The 27,058-nt window shown below is 31.8% G+C and overlaps 1 protein-coding gene across 2 annotated transcripts; it reads left to right on the top strand.

Moving 5' to 3' along the window:
• Positions 1–17,743: 17,743 nt before the first annotated feature.
• On the top strand, positions 17,744–25,824 carry LOC114173494 (ATPase E1-E2 type family protein / haloacid dehalogenase-like hydrolase family protein). 2 transcript variants are annotated; one of them, XM_085669790.1, is made up of 12 exons: positions 18,729–18,864; positions 18,981–19,066; positions 19,680–21,010; positions 21,874–21,984; positions 22,080–22,356; positions 22,440–22,528; positions 22,615–22,723; positions 22,869–23,081; positions 23,210–23,335; positions 23,437–23,535; positions 24,262–24,453; positions 24,830–25,824. In XM_085669790.1, the coding sequence occupies exons 2-12, from the start codon at positions 19,025–19,027 to the stop codon at positions 25,460–25,462; spliced, it is 3,222 nt and encodes a 1,073-aa protein (XP_085525916.1). In that variant the 5' UTR covers positions 18,729–18,864; positions 18,981–19,024; the 3' UTR covers positions 25,463–25,824. The 2 variants fall into 2 exon arrangements, with proteins under 2 accessions (XP_027913744.1, XP_085525916.1); XM_028057943.2 differs by having other exon boundaries at positions 17,744–19,066.
• The last annotated feature ends 1,234 nt before the right edge of the window (positions 25,825–27,058 follow it).

The following is a 27,058-nucleotide window of genomic DNA, read 5'->3' as shown; positions in this document are numbered from 1 at the left end:
CAAATATTTTAGCAAATAAATTATCATCAATGAAAATGTGTGTTATACATGAGCCAATAGGTCTCATTTATAGATGCCTAGCCACTTGGCACTACATAACACACAAAATATAGGATTAACAAGTGTTGGACGTCACACCTAGGAGGCTTGAACCTAGTGCCTAAATGTGACCTATTTTCTCTCTCTCAAGTGATGTGGGACTTCCATGCTTTGAACTTTGATGAAGGATTATCTTGTCCTCTTTTAAGATTATTGAATATGGTGTGACTTGATTAAGAAAGCTAAGTGAAATCCCCACTGGACATTAAGATAGCAAGCTATATAGATGTGAAGGTTCCTTTCACAAAGCTCAAGAGAAGAAGATGATGGATTGATTCAAACAAAAAGGAAATGGGAAGCACATAAACCATTGAAAACCAAGAACAATTAAAGGAAGAAAAAAACATAAAATGGAAAGGAAAGAAATGGTAAAAATGTGAGAAGCACGCCACTACAAGGCTAGGCTAGAAGCCATGGCAACCTTGAAGATGAGTGGATATGTGCTGCCACTTGCTATGCAAGATAAGGCTTAAAAGTATTCACTCCCAAGGGAGGAAACTCTCACAAATGGTTGAGACACAAGAGTGTTTTTACTTCAAAATGTTCAACCCTTTTACATGTTTAGGAGCACCCCTTATATAGAAGAGTTTAGGGGCCTCTAAGCAAATAAAAGATACCTAAGGATGTCTCTACAAAAAGCTAACCCTAGCTTCTAGAAACTAGGTCAAATAAGGTTACAAAAATGAGAGACAAAAGACCTAACTATGGTGTGTGCAAGGCTAATTTCGTTCTAGCACAAAAGGAGACAAAGAATGTGTCTCATATGTCTACAAAAAGTGGCCAAAGTGTGCTAAAAACAAAGGAGACCAAAGGTACATAGGTACACTTGCTTCATGCCTTTTACTTTATGCTTTATGCCTTTGTTTTACTCTCTCCTCCACATCATTTATGCTCCCTAATAACCATGCACCACCTAGCATTGCTTTCTTACTCCTAATTAACCTACAAAGCAAATAAACATAGATTAGCATGTTGGCTTAAGTCAAGTCAACTATAGTCAACAAGTCAAACCTAGTCAAAGGTCAACAAGTCAACTAAAGTTGATTCAACTAAGTCAACTTTGGGAATCAAAAATAACAAATACAAATGAAAGGGATGAAGGATTAATGAACTTCCTTTCTAAACATGCTTAGTCTTCTTAAGCATGTGCCTCCATCCTTGGTTGGGGTCAATCCTTCATCAAACTTATTCTTCCATGTTTCTTCATGCCTTAGCTAAATTCATTGAGGTTCTTTAACTAACTTTTCCAACCCAAATCAAGTCCTAATTGAGACCCAAAGGAAGCCCAATGGTACACCTATACAATTTATACAAGACTAAGAAGAAAGAAGAAATATGCAAAGCACTAGAGTCTTCATCATTGAGGCTTCATTTTCTTTTATCCTCTTGGTCATGGATTTTGTAGTTGGATGATTTCCACCATGATGGCTTCCATCTAATTGAGTGTTCTTCGTCTAATAAGAACATTGTACAAAGTGTCAACTTCCACTAAATATATTGGATTGTAAGTGTTTGATATGCTTCACTAGTGTTGAACATTGTTACCAAATCAACATAACCTCTTCTGTAAACGTGTTAGTCAGTAGATCCATGTAATGGATCTAGGTACAATTTAATGAGAAAGGCATAAATTTCAAGCTTTAAGAACAATGACCGGTAAAGTATGTTGGTTAAGATTCCTTGGTCAATGAGGACCTTTCTAACCCATCAATTGGCTATTGTGGCAATGATAACAACTAAATTGTCTTGTGTAGGATCCTTGATGCAGAATTTATACTTTACAAATGTGATGGATGGGAGAGCAATTTGATGGTGGGTTTACCAATGTTATGCTTTGAGGATGCCTTTTTCTTGTAAAGATTGAATTTTTGCCTCATCAAAGTGATAATATTTGATGGTTCCTCTTACTTAAATAGGGTTTTTGTTGAGGTTTTCTCTATGATCCTACTCAACCTATTGTGCCCATTTGCCCTCTTGGTTATTTCCTCTTTCATAATCTTCAAATTCACCATAAAATCCTCTACCCCAACCTCTCCTCCATCCCCATTTTTGTCAACATTGTTTGACCTGCTCATTTACTGAGGCACCAAATAACATAGGGTTTTCTATTAAGTCATGTACTTTATAGCATTATTTAGTTATATGGCCTAGGTTTTCGTGATATATACACCTTTTGGTTGGATCAACAAAAGGCAAGGAGGATGTAAGTTGTGGGATGCGTACTAGTTCAAGATTAAATTCCCCTAGATGATAATGCCATAACTAGTGGTATAATTTTTGTATTTCATTGCATGTTTATGCTTAAAGGAATGTGAGGCACTCGAGGCAATGAAGGAGGAAGGTTGTGCAATAAATTTCATCCCTTTTTTTTCTTATTTCTGGGTTATCCTCTGTGTTGATGTCTTATGTTGTCTAGGTATGAAGTTTGTCCATGTTGGCTAGTGAGTCAACATAAAGCATGTTGAGGAACTTACCTAGACGGGGTCCCACTACATTAGTGGATGATACTATTAAATGGAGGTTAAGAATGTTAAGGGATAATTTTGCAAAGATCCATGCACTACATGAGTGGTGAACATCCCCTTGTACAACATAATAGGCATGGAGTAGCACCATTCCAGAGTTAATCCCTTAGAGTAGTTGGGAAAATCCTACAATGTACTATCAAATATTTAGAGGAAAGGTTGGCATACATCATGTAATCTTTTACATGTGCCTGGGGTCTGATGATTTGTCATACTTTTCGATGGTAGGGCATTTCAACTATTGAGGAAGCAAGACATTAATGACTTTTAAGATGGAGCTTTCTTCCACTACTTCATTCAATAGGGGGCATTGGAACATCATTAAAAGGTTATTGTTGGTTACATGTGATAAGTGTTTAGTTTTAGTAAAATTGCATATCATTTAGACACTTATCTTGTATAAATTGAATATAAAATTCAATAAAACAACCCATTTTGCATTCAAATACAAAATGAGGTATGAAGAAGTTTCAAAAAGTGGAATTTAACATATTTGTGTCATTTTATAGGAAAAATGGAGGAAATTGAGAAGTTGGTGCTAAGCCCCAAAGTTTTTGCTTAACTATAAGTAATGAATTGTGAAAATTCAAAATATAAGCCTTTGGTTGACCAGCGATATTGGCCCTAAGCCACATATGAGGAAACCCTTACTGCAAGGAAACCTCAAGTTTTAGAGTGGTTGCTAAGATTCAAGAGAAAACTCACCTGAGGAGGAAAGCTCCATTGTTGATCACCAAGTTGATTCCCAAGCTTGGAAACAAACCCACCTAGGGTGGAAACCTCATGGCTGATCAAGTTGGATAGTAACTAGAGCAGCACTTGGAATTTCTATAAAAATATAGCATGCCTCTGTTATTTTCATGTTGATTTTGTAAATCATTATAGAGAGAGAAACTCCATACAAATCTTAGGTTTCTACTAGAACATCTTTAGTAAGTTGTGGAAAGAGGAAAGCTACTCCTTGTACTTGTTATAAACATCATTATGAGCATCTAACTTCTTCCAAGTTGGTATTGGATGTAACTTCTAAACTCTCTGTATTGCACTTGATTTGATATATGTTATGTTCTTGTTTTATGTGTTGGTTATTTGATTTGTTCTTATTGCTTTGGTGTCTTGGCCAATCATCATACTTCATCAACACTAAATACAGTGGGAACTTGTTTAGTGTTTAGATCCAATCAAATCTCCTAATGCTTGGAAGATACCAGGGATGAATTTGCGGCTTTAGTTGGTTTAAAAAGTTTTGTTATTAATGCAAGGGTTCCTTCACTTGGGTGGGAATCACCCTACATTTCACACCCTTAGGTTCTAATACTACAGGAATGACATTATAATTACAATTAAGAGTACTTCCATGAACACTAAAATAAAGAACATAACCTATAGATAATCAAGGACAGTGTAGTTGAGTAAAAGAAGCCAAGTTCAATCCCAACATCTTAATCAGCATAACTTATCTTAACTTTTATTCAAATATGTTTTCAAACTATTAAACCAAATCCTTGTACTGTTTTATTGCAAAACTTGAAGTAAGTTATAGATTACTATTTTATCAAACCAAATCCTTGTAAATACAACCTTGTTGTGCTACAATCGAACTAATGCACTTGTTAGATAAGTTTACACCCTCTACAAGAGGTCTGACCAAAATGCTCATAACTCCTTCCTTGATAACATGTTATTAGCTTGGCTTTGGTGTTCGATTATCCATGTTGGTCCCATCTATGATTTTAATTTAGTCATTGACATGAATTCATTGTTTGTATCAACACTTGTTGTCTTTGAAATCTTGCATCGTGTATTGGTCTTCTCATTTCCTCGACAAATTATTTTTCCATTGGGTGGGACAAGACTCAAGTACCTGCTTAGTGTGTTGGTTATTGTTAGTATTAAACACGGAAAGACCAGTGTGTGGAGAAAAATATTTTATTTGGAAAAACAAAAATGAGTTACTTATGGAATTTGTCTATAATAAATATCAAAATATTATTGTGACTGTAATAATGTGCATGATGATGAGAAAATGGAAATTCTTGGACCAAGGAAAAAGCATAGTTTGTTACAAGGGTAAAAAATATCATTCTTTTTTTATTAACTATAGGTATTTGTATGAATATCTTACCTTGTAGAAATGTTAAAAAACATGGACCAAGTCAATATGAGTTTATCATATTTTGCGAAAAAGTCAATAGTTCACCAAGTGATATAGAGATCAAGTCTGACATGAAGATTGAAATCTCAATGTTGAAATTGATTATTGAATCAACAAAGAAAGAATCATATTATCAGATTGTGAAGTAATAGTTCAAAAGTTCAACGCTTATTGAAGATATTATTAAAGATATGATTGAAGAATATCAATGGTAATTAAATATCTAATTGAAGAAAAGAATATCCTCTCTCATTGAGGATTGTGGATATTGTTGTATTCTTATCAACAAATCATGAGCTAAGAAATTATCTCAAAATCAAAGATCACAACAGAATATACTAAAGATAAAAACATTAAGATGATTGAAGAAATTCAAATTGATGAATTACATAAATGAAAAAATAGATAATTAACAAGAAGAATATACTTTGAATGATATATCAATTGGAGAATGGAAAAGATATTGAAGATATGAAAAATATGCTCAGATGAAAATGCATCAATGGCCAAATTGAACAACATATTATAAATACTAAGACCAAGATGAAGAAAACAAGAATGACAATAAGAATAATGCGATAGATATAGAAAAATGGTAAAAGAATATAGAAATAACATAATTGTGAAATCCTTCAAGAGAAATCAAAGAGAAAATACTTCAAGAGCTTAGAGTCAAATCCAACTTTGTTGAGTTAGATTGGGTTGTGTGATGGCCATTGTAAAATTCTTTACATTGTGAAGTATACCATGTGATATTTATTGTACTCTCTTGTTTTGAGATATTGTTATATTTTACTTGAAGGATTGAGAAGTATACCATGAGATAAGTATACCATGTGACATTTGTTGTACTCTCTTGATCTTAGGGGGAGATTAAGAGAATACCTAGAAAGGATTATACTTGTAGCTTGGAGAGGTTTATACTTTTATCTTGGAAAGGTTTGTACTCGTTGAAACCGATAGAGGTTGATATGGGTCATAACCTGGAGAAGTTGATACTCATTGTAACCTGGAGAGGTTGATACTCGTGCTAGTCAAGGGATTTGATTAGTGAAATTTCTTAAGTGGATTATTTAAGAGACTAGATGTAGCCTCAGCGTTTAGGTGAACCAATATAAATAACTATGTGCATTCTCTTCCTTATAGCTTTTCTTTGTTAATATGATTATTATGAAAAACGATTTCAAAATGTCTACAAGCTTTATTCATTCTCCTTTTTAGAGGCACCTTGCACTAACAGTTATATCATGCAAGTTCTAACTAAATTTATATGTGTATTTCGATCTTGAGTGAGCATCGTGAGTTATTCATGAAAAGCTTTCAACTCAATGGTTGAAATTTAAAATGAAATATCGAATTGATAAAATATATTCATAAATTCATTTAGAAAAAATAAATCAATAATATTTACGATAAATAAATTTATAAATTTATTAGGTTTAATTACTCTTTTGACTCCTATTTTTGTCTAAAAGTGTCAAATTGATCCTCCAATTTTTTTAAGCTTCAATTTGGTCCCTATTTTTAAAAAATTGATGCAATTTGGTTCTTTTTGTTAAATTTATTGAAGGAAATCAATGATTTTTTATCAAAATTGGCACTATGATAATGTTAATTACATCAATAAAGCAAACCATCGTTATTAACAACTTCAATTTTGATGAAAAATTCTTGATCCGTTTCAAAAAATTTAATGAAAAGGATTACGTTGCATCAATTCTTCACAAATTGGAACCAAATTGAAACTTAAAAAAAAAACTGGAGGACTAATTTGACACTTTTATATAGGAACCAAAAGAATGATTAAACTAATTTATTAATAACAAAAGATATATTAATTAGTGAATTACTATTAATTATTCAATAGTTTATACAATATTTATCAAAAATTATAACTTAAAAACTATAAATTTTTCATGATTTTAATTTATAAAAAAAATCGGTTTGTGGAAAATAAATTTCGTAGCTATTTTTTATAATGATGTGTCCAAATGAAGGTGAGAGTTTGGTTCCTAATCAAATTCTCATAATGAACAATAAATATTATTTAAAAAGAAGAAAATCACCCTGACCATGAAAAATAAACAATGCTATTTAAATAAATACTATAAATAATATATCATTTTAAGAAATGTTTTTATTAAAAATCTTGTTATTTTCAAAAGTAGAATCCAATTTTTTCATATCGAAAACCTTGAAATATATTATAGTACTGAGTTAGTTAAATGATGTCAACATTATAACAATATCGTCTCGATAATGATAATTAATTAGTGTTAGCAACTACTCCCTTAATCATTTAGTGTTATTGATCATGTCACTTAGATACAAAAGAAGAAATTAATATTGATTCATCTAGGTCATTTAATGTAAGAGCATATTTTATTCAATAATTTTTGTTCATATGAATTAAATTATTGAACAAAACTTGCTCTCAAAAATAAAAAATAGTTCTATAGGTAGACACTAATAAGTCTCACCAACAAACACAAAACATGGTTTCGTTTTCAAAACTTCCCTCTAACTTTCTTTTTGTATGTTCCTAGGTTCCGTTTACACGTACCTGGTAAAATAAAATAAAAATACAATTTCTAATTTCTTATTTCTATTTCTAATTCATAATTTATTTTTTTGCCTTTTAAAAATAGAAATATTATAAATTTAATTAAAAATGTAATCTCAATATTTTAAATTTATAAAAAAAAAATCATATTTTTTATTACTAAATTATTTGTTTTATTTTTAAATAGAGTCAATGCGATATTTATGTTAAAGAGAAAAGGGATCACCTTATAATATTGTTAACAAAAATAAATTATACTTTTAGAAAGAAAATTATTAATTACTGTTATAATTGTTGTTTGATCATTTCACATCTGATTTATTGTAAATATTTATGTAAAAAATTAATATTAAAATAATTTTAATAACATTATATAGATAAACAGTTATAGTACGATGCTAATTAAAGTGTACACGTGAAAATCAACTTTATGCATGAATAATGTTTTAATCTAGGTGGTTGAAGCAAGACCAATATAAAAGTTAACTATTTTATTTTTAAATTCAAGTCAAAATTTTGAATAAGAAAATTCATAACAAAAATAAATGTCAGGTGTCAACGTATGGAATAAACCACAAGAAAGAAAAATGGGCAAAAGATACTAACGTGTAAAACGGTTTGATTAAGCCATTTGATACCTTATAAAGCTTTTATCTTATGAAAGCGACATTTTATGATTATCTACTTCCTTTTATATTTTGTATTTGTAGTTTTACTTGAACTTATCTTTTTAAATCTTTTTTCCGTAAAAAAAAAATTAAAATAAACTTTTCTACAAACTTAATTTGAAAAGTATTTATAGCCATCTGATAAAATATTATTTATTTTCTAATAGGAGTAATTTTAAATATATTATTGATAAAGATTTATAGTGTTAAAACATTAATGTATTATTAATATAGCAAATTATTATTATTATTATTATTATTATTATTATTATTATTATTCACTACGTGTTTATATTTATATGCCATTTTCTAAAATTTGAAATATGACCAAATGTAGTAATTTGAATTGCCAAATTTACTTATGCATTCAATTGTTTTTCTCGATTGAAAAATAATGTTTTAATAATTAAATTTTGACAAGTTAGATGGTATTTTTTAAATGACTTATAACTTTTCTTTTTTATTTTTTTATATTTTAAAATCACTTAAAAAATGTTACTTATTATTAAAATTTAGTTGTTAAAATATATTATTTTTCCTGATTTTATTAAAGTAAACGGAAAAATAAAACTTGACGCGTTAATGTTATTTTCCCAAATTTTCTTAAAGTAAAAAGTGGTTCTCTTACCAAAATTTCTTCTTTTTTGGTTGGTGAAAGGGGTCGTACACAATTATAGATACACTAAATATTGCAAGAAAAACACGTTATTCGTAGTAATCAAAATAAGAAAATTCTCAAACGACCCTCTAGAGAGTGACCCAAATAATAATAATAAAATTATCTATTGGTAAATGTTTTCCAGAACACCTTTACTATTTAATACCCTAAATATTTTTCATCTTCTTATTTAAATTTTCATTTCAACGCGCTTCACCAAGGCCAAATTTTCTTTGTTCTTATGTACTAAATTTTACCGGTTAATTATTTGTAATTTTTTATTTTCTCCATTCCTTGTGTAAATTAATTATACTTTGTTCTGTTATTATTTTTAATATTTTCCACTTTTATTATTTAAATTTTAATTAAACTAAAATCATTTTTTCCAACATATAATATATATATATATATATATATATATATATATATATATATATATATATATATATATATATAACTCTAAATGAGTGAGAATAATTTTATTCAAATTAAGTGATATATTTGTATATTTTTAATTATACACAAGTTTATCATAAAACAGACAAATGGATTCAAATATATAAAATTAAAAAAAAACAAAATAAAAAATTTCAGATACTTAATAATAATTTTAACAAAATTATATATATATATATATATATATATATATATATATATATATGTCACTTTAGTAGATGTTTTTTTTTATTTTAAAAAATTAAATATAATTTAAATTATTGTTCTCTCAAATCTTCGCTATGTTGCATATTTTTAATCACTTTTACTCATACATATTATAAAAAGAGGGGGAAAGATCCACTTAGAGAATTTTTGAGTTCTGAATAAGTGACATAAAAAGTTAATAAAAAAGGATAAATAAAATCAGTAATTGATATCTTATATATCTATTAAGTGATGCATGATAATCTTATAAAGAGAAAATAAAAGCATTTTACTCTTTTTCTTATTTGAATAATGCTTATAATGGATTAATTTTATTATTTTTCATACAAATAAGATTTATATATAGATGTATTGGTGAAAAGGAAATTTTAAAACAATCAATTTCATAAGGCTAATAAATATAAAAAATTATGAACTTATTTATGTCAATTAATTTCATATAAAAGAATTATTTATTATAAATAAAATTTAACTGTAAAATATTTATTTAATTTTTAATTATAGATGTCGAATTTTACGGATAAGAAAACAAAGTATAGAGCTTTTTTATTATTTAGATTATGCATTTCATAATTTACAAAGATCATAAACCAAATTATTAGACAATTTATTTTGTAACAGTTTATTATAGATACAGTAGGTTGAGGGAAAGAAAAATGAGTCATCATAAATATATCAGTTTTTAACTTAAAAATCATCTTATCAATAGATAAATAAGATCAACACAAGAATATAACATAAATTATCTAAATCTCACAACATTTTACTACAAGAACATAAGAAATAATAAAAGCTAAATACAAACTCAAAGTGTCTTTGACTTTGGATGTCTAAACCATAACTTAGAGTCCATTATATAACCACTATCACTCATTCCATTGCTTATTCGGGATGACATGGGACATTCCGAGATATATTTTCATCAACTCAAAAATCTTCACCACCATGATTAAAGTAAACACATCTTCCTTCTTATCTTCATTACCTACACCAACAATCAAACTCCATCATAAATGTGTATACTCACTCGAAATTAAACTATTCCAAGATTTCTTTTCATTGTTAACCAATGCCCATGCACCACACATAGTATATCAATATTAGTCATTGCCTATGTATAATCACCACACACTCTACATCAATATTAGTCAATTTTCATGCATAAACACCACACATCCTACATTAGTGTTAATTAATGGCCGTATATAATAACCACACACCATACATTTATATTAGCCAAAGTTCGTGCATAATTATCGGTAGCACTTAGCCAACACTGACCCCATGTGACTTGTCGGAAACGCTGCAACCACCAAAGTAGCACTGGACTTCCTAGAGCTCGTCAGAAGCACACTAGTCCTTGCAACTCCACAACCAACCTTCACCAAACACCACGCGAGTCAACATAAGCTCCACTATGATAAGCTTCTTTGATCCACGAACCTAGTAGATTCAGTTAGCACAATGACATCTTTGACAATAGTGATCCTTACCACTTGCAATTAACATTACAACCTCAACAATCAGGGATGATTCTCAACAACAAGAAATTCATCTTTTCTAGTATGGAATATTAGATTGTTGGGAACACATAATCAATTAAGAACATTATTGTCTTTACCCCTAAGAATCACCCTATTAACAGAGAAATAAGATAAAAACGAGGAACACAAGAATATAATGTGAAAACCCCAAAGCTGGAGAAAAACCACAACCGTTGTCTAAAGACAATCAGAGAATAACACAATGTGAAAATTTGTACAACACATAAACTACCCTCCCATGCCCTTTGACCTCAAGTACACCTGCACTTTCTAAAGCAAAAATTAAACCCCAACCTTACAACACTCCATTATGTTAGAATCGCACAACAAAATGTTCGTTTGTGGACAAAATTCAAGAGGGTGGGTGATTTGGTTTGTTAATAAAAAATAACGTTTTAAAATTTTCCCTTTTAATATCAAAGTTTAATTAAAATTCTTTGCTTTATTATAATAATCATAGTAATATAAAGAGAGTATGGGAGAGAAAATTGCACAAGGTATTTATGTTGGTTCAGATAAAAAGACCCTACGTCCAGCTGTTAATCTCTTAAAAGCAAGATTAACTAAATCACTAAAATAAAGCACAAATACAATCACAGATAAGAAATTTTAGGGTTTAGAAAACACTTCCCTTGAAGCCACAAGAGATGTAAGAAACACCTTCCTTAAAATCTACAAGGTATGAACACCTCCTTTGAGTCCCAGAAAGGATTAAGACACCTCCTTGAATCACACAAGAGATGAAGAAACATCTTCCTTGAATTCATAAGGAATGAACACCTCCTTTAAATCATACAAAGGATGGACAACTTCTCCTAACAATAACAACAACACTCAATCACACAAGAACCCACTTAGTGAAATTTATCGCTCTACCCATACTAGGTTTTTCAAAGTCTTCCCACAAAGAGTTCTCGAATACTCAGACTTTAACTTTTGTATTTCGTAAAGAGAACTCTCACCTTCATTTATAGAAGTTACTTTCAAAATTAGGTTAAGAATATGAAAAGTCAAGTCACAACTACCAAAGATAATCGATTATCATAAGTGATAATTGATTATCACAGAGGATTTTCCCGAAAATCCTTTTTTACTAATATAATCAATTATTCTAGTGAATTTTTCAAAAATTAAAACTCCCTCAGTGTTCTATTGTTTAGGTTTCTCCTTTTGACTCTTAACCTACTAATTTAACTATTTTAAATAACATACACAAATTATAAGACTTAAACAACTATAAACTCTTAAGTCTTCAATGGATCTCTTGAATCCAAGCTACATGCATTCTTTAAGTCTTCAACATTTCTCCATGAATCATCATTAAGTCTTCCACATTTCTCCATAAGTCATCATCATCAAAACCTTTTATTGAAACAAGATGTCAATCTTCTTCTTTTGTCAACATACTACAAAAGTATAAGAAAAGACAAATATAAGTTTAAAGTGTGTTTGACTAGGGCAAGAAACACCATGGACTTAGAGTCCATTATATAGTCACCAATACTCACTCCCTACCTTAGGCGATATGAAACTTTCCAAGATGTATTATTTTCATCAACCCAACACATATTGAGTTGCAACCGCAAAGCATACTGAGAATATCCTATTGAACCATAAGCTAAGTTACCACTCTAACGGGAAAAAAATACTTCATCATAAAGGACATCACTGTCATCTTTACCACTGGCGGATCTTGACCAATATTTTTGGGAGAGCCAAAATAATACAATCACTAAGGTAAAGATAATGAATTCATAATTTAGTATAACCATAACTATTAAAGAAATTATACATATCTAAAGGATTGTCATTTGTTCCTTCATATGCTTGAACCCATCAATAATTGAATACAAATTAAAATTTTCAGCTATTTCTTTTTCAATGTAAATAACCATATTGTCGGCAAAAAAAATCATCTTCCATTTTTATATAGCAATCTTGTTTTTATAACCTTCATTACAGAAAATAATTTTTCTATTATAGTTGTAGAAACAACAGAAATGAATCAACTGTAATTCTTTGAACTTTATGAAAAAGCTTCTATAATTGAACAATTGGGTCATTAGTAGCATGGTTCAAAATATATGTGTTCTTTTATTCTTCATCACCTTTTTTTTTAGTTTAAGACTAAATAATAATTTATCATAGTATAATAAAAAATTGAGACATAAATACTAAAAGAAAAATTCATCATAATCAAGTCACATTTAAAAATCGGTTATGAAAAAACACGTAGTACAATATTTTTTTCTTCTATATTTATAAAAAATGAATATACAAAAAGACTCGTGAAATAAAAAAAAATAATGTTAATTATTAAACTAATATTTGATTGTCCAGTGAGACAAAAGAGATGAACTTTTTTTTCCAGGATTGAAAAAGAACATATAAGAAATGAAAGTAGAAATAATTATTCTTTTTCTCTTTAGAAATAAAAAAAAAACAAGTAAAAGTGGGAGATGAGAAAAATATGTGAGAAACTCAAAAGACACATAAAAAATATCTTAATAATTTTTTTATTCTTTATTATATTTGATTTCAGATTTTATTATTAATTAACATTAAATATTATGATTTATAAAAGAAATAAAAAGTATTTAATTCAATTCTTATTGATTCTTCGTATAATACACATAATTTTAAAAAATATAAAATACTATACATAATTTAAAAAAAAATCAAAACTTTTAACTACATAAATTAAAAACAAAAATCAATTTTTTTAGGTGGACATGGCCCCCTCCTGCCCCTGTTATGCTCCACCCCTTATAGTTACTCCCTGAGAATCACCCTAATATAACATGAAAATTCTAAATTTGAAAAAAAAACTATGATTGTTGTCTAATGAAAACTAAAGAATAATATTATGTAAAATCTGTACAATACATATATAACTCTCATTATGTCCTTTTGTAAGGTTGGTCCATAGAGTGTCAAGGCGCATAAAGCAGCCAAGGTCCTTTATTTGCAGCTCACTCTGAAAAATCAGTGCTCTAACTCTCCCTTTTCTCTCCACAAAACCTCTTATAGGGTTTGTCCCTCCATCCCATTCAAGCTAGTTCAACTTCGTTCTCCCTTCACGTAAGTTAGTTCTTGAACCGTGCTCTTATATTTCTAAGTTAGTTTTCGTGGGTTTTATTGGGTTCACAGTAGTAACCCTATTATTCTTCCTTTGCCACTATTCTCAGCTCTCGAGTCCGCTCTTGAAGTTGCTGGGTTCGTTGAGTCTGGTGTCGAAGTCCTTTGCCAACCCCTTTTTCGGTAAGGGAAGCTAGGATTCTCATATTTTCTAAATAATTGCCTATTTTTGACTTGTCTCGAGTTTATATGAAGTGTATGTTGTTGTGGTTGTATGATATGCTCTGTTTGGTATTTTGGGTATGCAAATATGATTGATGCAGGTACGAACAGTGACGAGAACTAATATTCTCGCCCAAGCGAGCACGTCTCGCCTAGGTGAGACTAATAGAGGCTCGCCCAAGTTTTCTTGCTCGAGCTATCGCTTAAGCGACGAGTCTCCATTTTGAGCGAGTTACAGTCTCGCTCGAATGAGAAGGGCTCGCCTAAGCGAGAAATTGTAGGAAGCCACTATTCCCCTCTTCAAGCCCTCGCCTAGGCGAAAGGAGCTCGCCTGAGCAAGAGAACCTTTTCGCCTGAGCGAGACCTTTTTGCCTGAGCGAGGAGTTGGGCGAGAGGTGTGCTTGTGCTTTTTGTTCTTCTATTCTAAAATGAATGCCACTTGTTTGGGTTGGATTATTATGTTAAATCATGTTTTGAGTGATGTTGCATGTATTGATTGATTCATGGATTGGAAATGACAACTTTGGTATGGTTTTGGTATGGAAAATGAAAGAAGGTTGGTTATAAATGTTGGCATGAGTTTGGTATGCATAACAAGTACATACTTGGTTGGTGGAACATGATTTGTATGTGGTTAGGGCGTAATTCCATGATGGTTTCGTGGTGGTGCTTCATTGGTTAGGACGTAATTCCATGAATCTCTAGGTGAGATCTCATGGTGGTGCCTTAGTTGGTTAGGATGTAATTCCATGACCCCTGTTAGTGTGAGTTCATGGTGGTGCCTTATTTATATAATTTAGTAAGGATTCAAGGTAAGGATTGCATCCTGACACTCTAATGAGTCAGTTAGTCTCACATAGAGCGTACTGACTCAAGTGGTGAGAGTAGCAGGAGGCCTGAAACACTTTAAGGGATAACCTTGTGTGTGGGGGATGTAACACTAGAACAATTAGCTCAGTAGAGTCGTAAAAGCCACCACAAGTGCAAGCATCCGCTGAATCCGACTAATTATATGTATCCGGATGAGTCGTGTCTTGAGTCTTAGTGTATTGTTTGCAAGTCGTAACATGATTGGTTGACATATGCATCTTGGATTATGAAATTGAATGTAACTGTATGATAAATCATTTTCTGCTCTAGCTTACCCTTTCTGCTTGTTGCATGTTCTGTGTGTGTGGTTTTCTCGTTTTGCGATGATCATCAATTTATTGATGTGAGTAGATGCGAGAGCTACTCGTGGTCAACAGGGAAATGATGATTCTGCTGCTTAGCCTCTCTGGGATGGTCTCCGTTCTTCGAGTTTTCCTTTAGGGCCATGGCCCATGTATCATCTTGTTTTTGAGTATTAATCGTTTACTATCGATCCTTGTACTTTGTTTTGTATTGGCATCTTGGTGTGTCTTGGTTTCCTCTGAGTATTTTCGGATAATTATATGGAGTCATGTTAATACTCTGAATCTTCGCTCATTATATTATATTGTGTGATGGTTTCATTTAATTAAGTTTAATTATTAAATGGGACGTTACACCTTTGACCCCATGTATAGTCAAACTCTCAAAAACAAGAATTTAATTCAAATATTACAAGATACAAGAGTGTAAGAAAAGTCAAATACAATCTTAACATGTCTTTATAATTTGGGACGTTTAAAATCATGAACTTAGAATTCATTATATAATGACTATCATTCACTCTATTACTTATCCTAAGTGATACGAGACTTCTAAGATGTATTATTTTAAAAATAACTTTTGTTAATAAATTTCGCTTAACACTCCTTTTAGACTAAAAAAAAGTAACTTTTCATTAAGTGTTCGAAATTTCATACTATTTCCTTTTTTTTTTAGTATTCATTCTTTTTAAAATATTAATTTTAGATATACATAAATCAAAACTAATTTTAGATTTAATCTTCCAATTTTAAAAAATTAACCAATTTTAATCTATACTAATATGTCATCTAATTGCTTAAAAATATTATCTTGTACATATTCTATACTTCTATCTTATATTTAATTATATTTTAAAACAAAAAATAAAAATAAACTATTATGATACTAAAAATAACTATAACATAATTATGCATTATTTTTATGTAACAATTATCATTAATATTTTTTCTTAAAATAAATAGAAACATAAGTATCTCTTCTTCAACGGTTAATAATAATATTAATTGCTTATTTGGGTAAAAATAAGTTTTATGTGATTATAATAATTTTATTTGACACATGTCTTAATATTTTTCTGTAATAACTAAAATTTTGTGTATTAATTTTGTAAGAGTCAAATAAATTTGTAGTCCCTAAATTTAGATATAAAATTGAAATTTGTCTATATCTTAAATTTCGACACATTTTAATTTCAAATGTTAAAGTTAAATAAATGTAATCCTCTAAATATGTTCTTATAATACCAAATTCATTATGCAGAGACTGTTGTTACCTTCTTTCTTCGAGACAACTCTCCTCTTCTCATACTGAATTTGGATATGCATGCAAGGACACTCCTATGTTGTCAAACAAGACAATGTCAATGCAATAAATACACAATATGACAAATCTACTAAATATCTCATTAATAGTGTTATTTATACTAAATACTAGGTTTATGGGTCCTTACCTAATAGATCCTAATATATAAAGATAATTACTAGGATTAATTTTCCTAATAAAGTTGGCAAAATGACTTAGCTTTTAATCTCATTTGTATTGAAAGGTACTAAGATTGATATGATCTCAGCTGTAACTAGGTTGACATAGTGTCAGTTGCAGCGAGACTGACTTGATGTCGCCTATCGTTGGAGGTGATACATCAAGGTGGTTGAAAACATGTACAAATTATCTTTTAGTGCATGTTAAGGTCTAGATGATCTCAAAGTATTTGCTTAAGATGATCTCACAACACTTAGTCGACATGGTCTTAGGATACCACTGCATGGTTATACTGTTATTATGTAAAGGCTGAGATAATCTCGAATGTACATAATACATAATCAAATAATGTTAGTTTTTTTTATATATTAAATGACGTTCCAAACTGACATTTAAATTGAAATATATCAAACAATATAAATAATTCAAACGATAGCCTAAATGAGATAACATATTAAAAAAAGATTAACGCAGATGAATTATGATAACTATCTATTAATTTTTTAAAATTGAGGATAAAATTATAAAAATACAAATTCTAATTTCATATTAAGAACAAAATATATTTAATCTATTTTTATTAAACGGTTAAATCTAATATCTAATTAAGGTTTTGTAAAGTTACACCATTTAAACTTACTCTATCTAAAATACCATTCATTTAATAGATGCTTTATTTTCATTCACTTTTTTAAAAATAAATTTTTAAAAAACTTAAATAATCTTAATAGTTCACATCTTAACTCCTATTTAGCATATGCATGCAAGAACTTATTCTTCTTTCCAATTTTGGTCAAAGTCAAAACCCGTGTGTTTTCTTTTCTATTTTTTCCCTATTTACCACCCTGTTCTTCATAATTATCATTATTTCCAATTACACCTCATTGTTCTTAATATTATACAAAATTAGTTTTTACTTAGTTGTTTCTTCTTCTTCTTCAATGCATTAATTAGCTATGAAGCTTCCTCTGGAGGGAGAAAGAGGGAGAGAGACTTGTCTCTCACCATTGACAAGCTCCATAGCTTTCCCGCGAAATGGAGAAGAAACATAACAACAAAATTTTTTGTCTCTCTCCCTCTTTGTTCCTTTACATTTTACAACTTTTCTTTTTTAAATTGTAATTTATAATTTTCTTAGCTTCGTTAAACTTTGGATGCCTCTTTTTGCCATGGCACTGTGGAGAAGTGGCGCAAATTTGAATTCTTATGAATGGTAATGCGCGTCCACGGAGAGATGTGAGATCCAATCCGAGTCTTTATTCGACGCAGTTGTTGACATTTCACCGCCACCACCACAGTTATTCTTCTTGTGAATGTTTCACTCTTTGAGGAATTATCAAACATGGTGAATTTTCACTCGTTGCTGTTGGCTTCTTCGAACATTCTCTTCCCAAGTTGATTCCTTGACCGTTTTCTGGGCACCCTTTGACGTGTCTGTTTCTGGGTGTTCTCTGCTTTCTGCATATATATTATGTACTTGGTGCTTTTGCTCAACATTATACACGGATATCGAGCATCTCTGAACCTTTCTGTTATTTTGGTTACAGCTTTTGTAATCTTCTTTTTCCTTCTTCTTCTGTGATCACCCTTTCTTCTTCACTTTTGGTAGTTGGTTTGATTTGTTTTCTTCAGTTTCGTTGACCCTTAATTGGGTAGAGGGGTTTTGAGTTTGTGGTGAGGTTGTTACTTTTGGTAGTTGCTGTCTTTGGTGGTTGGTGTTTAGAGGTGGAGCAAGTAGTTCTTCTTTCTAAGGGTCTTCTTCTTCTTCTTCTTCTTATTCTTCTTCTTTGTTGTTGTTTTTGAGGATATTGGTGATTGAATGGTGGACTTGGGGAGGAGAAGAATGAGGGGTGAAAGGAGAAGGAAGTTGCGTTTTAGCAAAATCTATTCATTTGCATGCGGGAAACAATCTCTCAAGGAGGATCATTCGCAGATAGGAGGAATAGGGTATTCCAGGGTGGTGTTTTGCAATGAACCAGAGACCTTTGAGGCTGGGATAAGGAGTTACGCTGATAATTCTGTGAGCTCTACAAAGTATAACCTTGCTACTTTCTTGCCTAAGTCCCTTTTTGAGCAGTTTAGGAGGGTGGCTAATTTCTATTTTTTGGTAACTGGCATCTTGGCCTTCACAAAACTTGCTCCTTATACAGCTGTCAGTGCTATCCTTCCTCTGATTATTATCATTGGAGCAACTATGATCAAAGAAGGTATTGAAGATTGGCGAAGGAAACAGCAGGTACTAAATTCTGTCTTCTACTTTATCATCATAGTGATTTGTGAGCTTAGTTTATTGAAAATGAGGTTCTTGAGCTTATTCCGTTTTTTAATTTGATTGAGCAACTTAAAGTATCTGTAAACAAACACTATTCGGGGATAGCAAGGACCCCTGACTCGAAGAATATCAGTAATTTTTGAAAGAAAATTGTTGGTTCCTGAAAGAAGGAGGGATTGCTAGTTTATAAAAATATTCTGTTTCCTTTTATGGAATGACAGTTAGTTTATGGAAAATTCTGGCTATTTTGTTCAGATTCTTACTGTGTTATGTTTGGAAAGGATATAATTGTTAATGATATCTCCCTGATTAAATTTAATACTGGAGTTGAAACCTCATAATAAATTTATACAATTGCAGTGTGTTAAAATAATCAAAAAGTCTTAAAATAGTATCTAAAAGCTTTTTCATGCCAAAACGTTTCCTACATTTTAAGTCTTGTTGTCTGCTATCTGTTCAATTAAATACCTGTTTGAGATTAAAGTAATAGACCTCTAGTTATTTATATTAAGAAAAACTAAATTAGTAATTGTCCTGCATTGTTGGAGTTTATAACCTAGCTAGTCAAATCCTGTAGGATATGGAGGTGAACAATAGAAGAGTTAAAGTGCATACAGGGCAAGGAATTTTTGAATATACTGAGTGGAAGAATCTGAAGGTGGGGCATATAGTGAAGATAATGAAGGACGAATTCTTTCCTGCAGACCTCCTACTGCTTTCTTCCAGTTATGAGGATGCATTCTGCTATGTTGAGACCATGAACTTGGATGGGGAGACAAATTTGAAGTTAAAACAAGGGTTGGAAGTAACTTCTTCCTTACACGAGGACATTCAATTAGGTGATTTTAAAGCAACAATCAAATGTGAAGACCCAAATGCAAATTTATATTCATTTATTGGGAGCATGGAGTATGAAGAACAGCATTATCCTCTTTCTCCTCTGCAACTTCTTCTGAGGGACTCTAAACTTCGTAACACAGACTATATATTTGGAGCTGTCATCTTCACTGGTCATGACACAAAGGTGATTCAGAATTCCACTGATGCCCCTTCAAAGAGAACAAAGGTTGAGAAGAAGATGGATAGGGTTATCTACTTCATGTTTTGTATCGTGTTTCTAATGGCATTTGTTGGATCTATTTTCTTTGGCATTGCAACTAGAGATGACTTGGACAATGGAGTGATGAAAAGGTGGTACCTAAGACCAGATGACTCTACAATTTTCTTTGATCCTGAGAGAGCACCAGCTGCTGCTATATTTCATTGTTTCACAGCCTTAATGTTATATGGTTTCTTCATTCCCATCTCATTGTATGTTTCAATAGAAATTGTCAAAGTCCTTCAGAGCATCTTCATCAATCAAGATATCCATATGTACTATGAAGATGCAGACAAACCAGCCCATGCCCGTACTTCAAACTTGAATGAGGAACTTGGCCAAGTTGATACAATACTTTCTGATAAAACTGGAACTCTGACTTGCAACTCGATGGAGTTCATCAAATGTTCCATTGCTGGGGTAGCTTATGGCCGTGGTGTTACAGAGGTTGAGAAGGCAATGGATAGAAAGAATGGTTTTCCTTTGATTGACAATTCAAGGGACTCACCTGTCAGAAATGCTCCCATCAAAGGATTTAACTTTACCGATGAAAGGATAATGAATGGAAAATGGTTTAATGAGCCTAATGCAAATGTTATTAAGAAATTTTTTCTCTTATTGTCAATCTGCCATACAGCCCTACCTGAAGTTGATGAAGATACGGGAAATGTCTCATATGAAACTGAATCTCCAGATGAATCAGCGTTTGTGATTGCAGCAAGAGAAATTGGTTTTGAATTCTATAAAAGGACTCAGACTAGTTTATCAATCTATGAATCGGATCCAGTTTCTGGTGACAAAATTGAACGGTCAGTTATTATTAATTGCTTTGTTTCTTTAGTAGTTACAGCTCTTTAATGTTGCATTTTTCAGTGCTAGTGAACACAAGAAGATCAAAATTGAATTCTCACTTAAAAATGCAGATGCAATTATATATTATTAAGTCTTGTAATAGCAACAGCTAATTTCAATAAAAAGTATTTGGAAGCAGCATTTCTCACACCTGCTGCTAATCTTAGTCAATAAATTATAGTGTTATAGCTGCACAGGGATGTGGAGTGGAGTGGAGTCTTATGTTGATATTTTTAAACTCCTAGAATGACTGACCAAGTAGACAATGGTGCTTCCGGAATTGGTCAAGTTATGTGTTTTAGCTCAGTGTGAACCCCAAACATGTTTCAATAATTTTTTACAACATATAGATGGAGGAAAATAATTCCTTTAGTTAAAATTCAAAATGGGCTAGGTCTAAAATGACCCACAATAGCTAAGATTGAGGGTGAAGGATTTTCCAAGCCTAATAAGAAGTATTTTGCTATATTTCGAACTCTTGATAGTTTGTGGATGAAAAAAATGGTTAAAATTGTTTTCCTAGCCACCATATCTTAATAAAATTCATCAAATTTATTTATTCCATATCTTAACAGTTAAGTTGATAAAAAAATAGTTAAATTATTTTCCTTAGCCATCTTTCTGCTAAGCATATTTATTTATTTTGTAATGATGTTTGAAATCAGGGATTTCACAATATACATGATTACAAAGACTGTCTTAAATTTTCTAAAATAACTTTTAAAATGTAGTATTCTTAATGCAGGTATTCTTTATTGCCCTTTGGAGTCCAAGTAATGCAGAATGCATCAGATATACACTAACTAATTTCGTGTTTCAGGACATATAAGCTTCTCAATGTTTTAGAATTCAATAGCTCAAGGAAGCGAATGTCAGTGATTGTGAAAGATGAAGAAGGGAGAATTTTGTTACTATGTAAAGGTGCTGATAGGTTTGTGATAAACTAACCTGTGACCATGGTATATTGGAGTTCTTACTGTTGCATTTAAACCTATTGACCACCATTTTTCTTTTATTTTCATGCAGTGTCATGTTTGAGAGGCTTGCCAAGGATGGGAGGGAGTTTGAAGAGAAAACCTTGGAACATGTAAATGAGTATGCTGATGCAGGTCTAAGGACTTTGATTCTGGCATATCGTGAACTTGATGAAAACCAATATAAGGAGTTTAACAATAAATTTTCTCAAGCAAAAAATTCAGTTAGTGAAGATCGGGAAACACTGATTGAGGAAATATCAGATAAGATCGAAAGGAATCTAATCCTTCTTGGTGCCACTGCTGTAGAGGACAAGCTCCAAAATGGGGTGAGTTAGGAAAATAATTGATTACATACAAATATGACACATGGAACCGGACGTGAAATGATGCTTCTCATATTTTTTTATAGGTTCCTGATTGCATTGACAAGCTTGCCCAAGCTGGAATTAAGATCTGGGTTTTGACTGGGGATAAAATGGAGACTGCCATCAATATAGGGTATAATATAGTGATTATTCCCTTTTAACATTTGCTTCAGAATGAGAATTCTTCTCAAGATGTTTGACATCAATGCACAATTTCAGTTTTGCTTGTAGTTTACTTAGACAAGGAATGAAACAAATTATAATTCATTTGGAAACTCCAGAAATTCAAGCATTGGAGAAGGTTGGAGACAAGGTGTCTATCGTTAAGGTAATATAAATTTCAATCTCTAGTTTTTATTTGTGATAATGTAGTTTGCATTGAAAGGGAAGGGACTGCTTAGTGTGTAAGTGTCTTAATAAAACCCGAGTTAAAAGTTGAGGTTCTGATATTTTTATGGCGATTCATGTATTAGGCGTGTAGAGAAAATGTCCGCCATCAAATATCTGAAGCTGCTCAGCAGCTTACTGCCTCCAGAGGAACCTCTCAGCAAGCATTTGCTTTAATTATTGATGGAAAATCACTTACTTATGCTCTAGAGGATAATATGAAGAACATGTTTCTGGATCTTGCAATTCGTTGTGCATCTGTTATCTGCTGCCGTTCCTCACCAAAGCAGAAGGCACTGGTATGTTTCAATCTATTCTATTTCTTCATCTCTACTTGATATCATGTTCTCATTCTTGTTTTAATTCTGATAATGATTCGGGTTAGCATTCAAAAGTAATGTTTTATTTATTGGTTCCTCTCTTAAAGGTCACTAGACTGGTAAAATCTGGTACTGGTAAAACTACATTAGCTATTGGTGATGGAGCTAATGATGTTGGAATGCTTCAAGAAGCAGATATCGGGATTGGAATCAGTGGCGTTGAAGGAATGCAGGTACTCACCAAACTGATTAACTATTTGTGTTTTGTTCTTTTAATGGGTTTTTATTTTCTTACACTTTTTTTAAATCCTTCTGTTATTATTGTTCCTCTCAGGCGGTTATGTCTAGTGATATTGCAATTGCACAGTTCCGCTATTTGGAAAGGTTACTTCTTGTACATGGACATTGGTGTTACCGAAGAATCTCATCAATGGTATAGTCACTCTTATATCCACTTCTCAACATTCTATTGATCTTTGGGATTTTTGGGATCTTTGAAACAGCCTCTCTAAGTATAGTAGGTTCTTTTCAAAAATATATGGTGTTCCGTAACTGCCTGTATTTAATAAAACTGGTTCTTATAGAAGCCAATTTTGAATCGTCCATATTCCTATTCCTCTCTTTCAGCTAGATCTAAGGGTGTTCTTTTTTTAAATTATTCTAGAAGCCACTCATTCGTCGAACTATAAACATACTAACTTTTTTGAATTTAAATTAGATTACATGAGGTTTTGTTTAATGATCACTTATCTAAATTTAAGTTAAACTTAAAACTAGGTTAAAAATGGTTGGGACATTGGCCTTCTTGTGCAACTTATGTCTTTGTTGGTAACTTAATAATGCCAATTGGTTTCTAGATGAAATTTGACATGATATCAAGTCTTGTTTTGGTAATCACATATTCTCATACACTCATTTGTTCTTGCAAACATCTGTGCATGGGGCTGTTGGATAGTCCCAGATAGCCTACTTCATTTAATATCAATTGATTTTGTGAGATGAAATTTGACAAAAATAACCTAAATCTATGACTAGATTCTCTTAAGCAATTCTAAACCACTAAACAAGTTTTACGAGTTGCCAACTGACCCATAGGCCATGAAAGATAATCTGAAACCTTTGGTGCGTATATTAACTTGTTTCATTCTTCTTCTGACAGATATGCTACTTCTTCTACAAAAACATCACATTTGGGTTTACTCTATTCTTATATGAGGTGTATGCATCATTCTCTGGGCAACCCGCATACAATGACTGGTTTTTGTCAGTCTATAATGTCTTCTTTTCGTCTCTTCCTGTGATTGCTCTTGGTGTATTTGACCAGGATGTGTCTGCTCGGTACTGTCTGAGGGTAAGCTATTGTGTTGCTCTTCTCATGATTTTGAGATGAAACTTTTCCTTCTAAAATAGTGTGCTGAGTGATGGAAGAGTAGAGATAACCCGTAATTCAAAAAAAGATAACAAAGCTTTGCAATAAGTCATATGATTACATCGAAGTTAGACCTAATTCTACACGTTGACCTAATTGATTTTTAGTTTTTACCCTTTCCTAGTGGCTTCAGTTGCGTCATGATATTGATAAGGGTAGCAATAATGTTAAAACACAGAAGTCACCTTTGAATTATACAACGCAACCCCTTTTTTTGACTGTATCCAAAGTAAAACATAGTATGCACTGAGTTTCTTCTCTGATGCTCATTACTTGTTATTTGCATTTCACATGGCAGTTTCCTATATTATATCAAGAAGGCGTGCAAAATTTTCTCTTTAGCTGGCAGCGAATTTTCAGCTGGATGCTTAATGGCTTTGTTAGTGCCATAATAATTTTCTTTTTCTGCACAAAAGCAATGGAGATTCAAGCCTTTGATGAGAAGGGAAGAACTGCTGGCAGGGACATACTCGGAGCAACAATGTACACTTGTGTGGTTTGGGTTGTGAACTTGCAAATGGCTGTTACTATAAATTACTTCACCTTGATTCAACACATTTTCATCTGGGGTTCCATTGCTATCTGGTACCTTTTCCTACTGGCATATGGGGCAATGTCTCCCAGCATTTCTGGAAATGCTTACAAAGTCTTCATTGAAACTCTTGCTCCAGCACCCTCCTTCTGGATTGTGACATTGGTTGTGGTGATCTCAACACTTATCCCTTACTTCTCTTACTCAGCAATACAGATGAGGTTCTTTCCCATGTATCACGATATGGTACAATGGATAAGGCACGAGGGAAAGACAAATGATCCTGAATTCGTCGCTATGGTGCGGCAAAGATCACTGCGGCCAACAACTGTCGGTTCAACGGCTCGCTTGGTGGCTAAGGATAATGACTTCAGAGACAGTTCAACTAACCATAGATAGTACATGTTGACATATTTGTTTCAACAGTGGAATGATGCGTGGTTTGTGTTTACCACCTTTGTTGTGCATAGAGTTTAGGAATTGCTTACAGGCTCCTCTCAACCAGAAAGCAATGTTACTTACATCTACTTCCTTGGCAATGGCATGGTGCACATAACCAAACCATCATTTGGCTGTCAAATTTGGCAAATGAATAAAACGTATACCTCATTTTTTGACCATTTGAGCCTGTAAGTGTTAATTTATAGTTTGTTTTTGTATTATAGATTGTAGCAGTTACCGTGTATAGCTTGAATTCTTTGTAGAATTATATAGCATAGCTTCTTATTATAGAAATCAGTTCCTTCATTCATTTTCAGTAATTCTTCTGTTGCACCAGTCATCTTAGAAATGCCTTCATTACTACTTGATTTTCTTCATTTTTTGGAAATAATTGAGAAATGTATTGTGTGAAATGCTACTCACTTTTGTATCTCTAGTTTTTGGGAAGCCTCAAAATAGAAGTATGATCAGAATTATGGCCTGAAGTATTTGAATTTTTATTATCAGACAGATAAATTCCTTCCACTTGTTTTATCTCCAATCTCCTTTGCTTTTTTCTGACTTTAGTTCTTAGAAATCCATTGAAAACTTTCATGCTCCCACTTTTTTCGTTCAGTAACATTAGAACTCTTAATCTGCAAGATCATATTGGTTACGTGCTTGTTTGTTTTAAAATTTATTTTAACCGTCTTTAATAGAATTAATTTTGAATAATTATATATAATAAGATGCATATTCAAATTGATATTAATCACAACTCTATTATACAACTAAGATAAAAAACTACTAGGAAATTTACTTTTTTATCCATTTTTTTTAGGTAAACTTAAATGTTAGAATTAAGTATCTTAGGAGATTGCAAAAGGCTAAGTGATTGTGACACGCAATAAAGTTCATTAATTATGGTTTAGGTAGTGGTTTATTTAATACATGTAGTTGAAGGGCCATGTCTAAGAGCCTATAAATAGTTCATGCACTACTCAATGTAAAATACAACAAGTTATAATACTAAAGAGTGTTTTATCTGGAAAGACTTGTTTGTTAACAAATTGGCATCAATGCTTAAGAATGAGTGTTTGAGAGTTATAGAGTTTGAGCGAAACGACCAACCTCGCGAACAATACCCCCTGCCTATGTTGACAAAAGGTGTTAGCCATGACAAATGAAGTCTGCATATGAAGGCCCTCCTTGGTTCCCAAGAAGTATGAGAAGTAGTTGAAAATGGGCACCAAGAGCCAAGAGACATTGAAGAACATACGAGTGCCCAACTTGTTGCGTTGAGAACAACGCGAATGAAGGACAAAGCAACCATGTACGTGTTATACCGAGTTGTTGATGAGTCCGGCTTTAAGAAGATAAAAATACTAATAAAAGATAAAAATAACAAAATAAAGAAAATGATAATGTCAATTATCAATGAATGTGTTATTCTCTGATTGATCATGTGAATTGAGATATTGATCTAAGTATTCAAAACAGGGAATTAATTATGCCAGTTATACCGTTCAATAAAATTATCTTTTAATAATTACATTCAGAAAGAATAATGTTTGT

This window comes from Vigna unguiculata, chromosome 2 (assembly GCF_037176805.1).
Source record: "Vigna unguiculata cultivar grain cowpea cultivar isolate G323 ecotype 2 chromosome 2, ASM3717680v1, whole genome shotgun sequence".
In the NCBI taxonomy this organism is placed as follows: domain Eukaryota; kingdom Viridiplantae; phylum Streptophyta; class Magnoliopsida; order Fabales; family Fabaceae; genus Vigna; species Vigna unguiculata.
Note: the sequence above shows the minus strand (reverse complement) of the source record. Positions and strands in the feature narration are given on the sequence as shown.

Excerpts from the sequence above, each read along its gene's own strand:
- LOC114173494 (XM_028057943.2), top strand. The coding sequence starts at position 18,650 with ATGGTGGACTTGGGGAGGAGAAGAATGAGGGGTGAAAGGAGAAGGAAG. Across the intron at positions 21,011-21,873 it reads TCTGGTGACAAAATTGAACG|GACATATAAGCTTCTCAATG; the intron begins GTCAGTTATTAT and ends TTCGTGTTTCAG. Across the intron at positions 23,336-23,436 it reads GTGGCGTTGAAGGAATGCAG|GCGGTTATGTCTAGTGATAT; the intron begins GTACTCACCAAA and ends TGTTCCTCTCAG.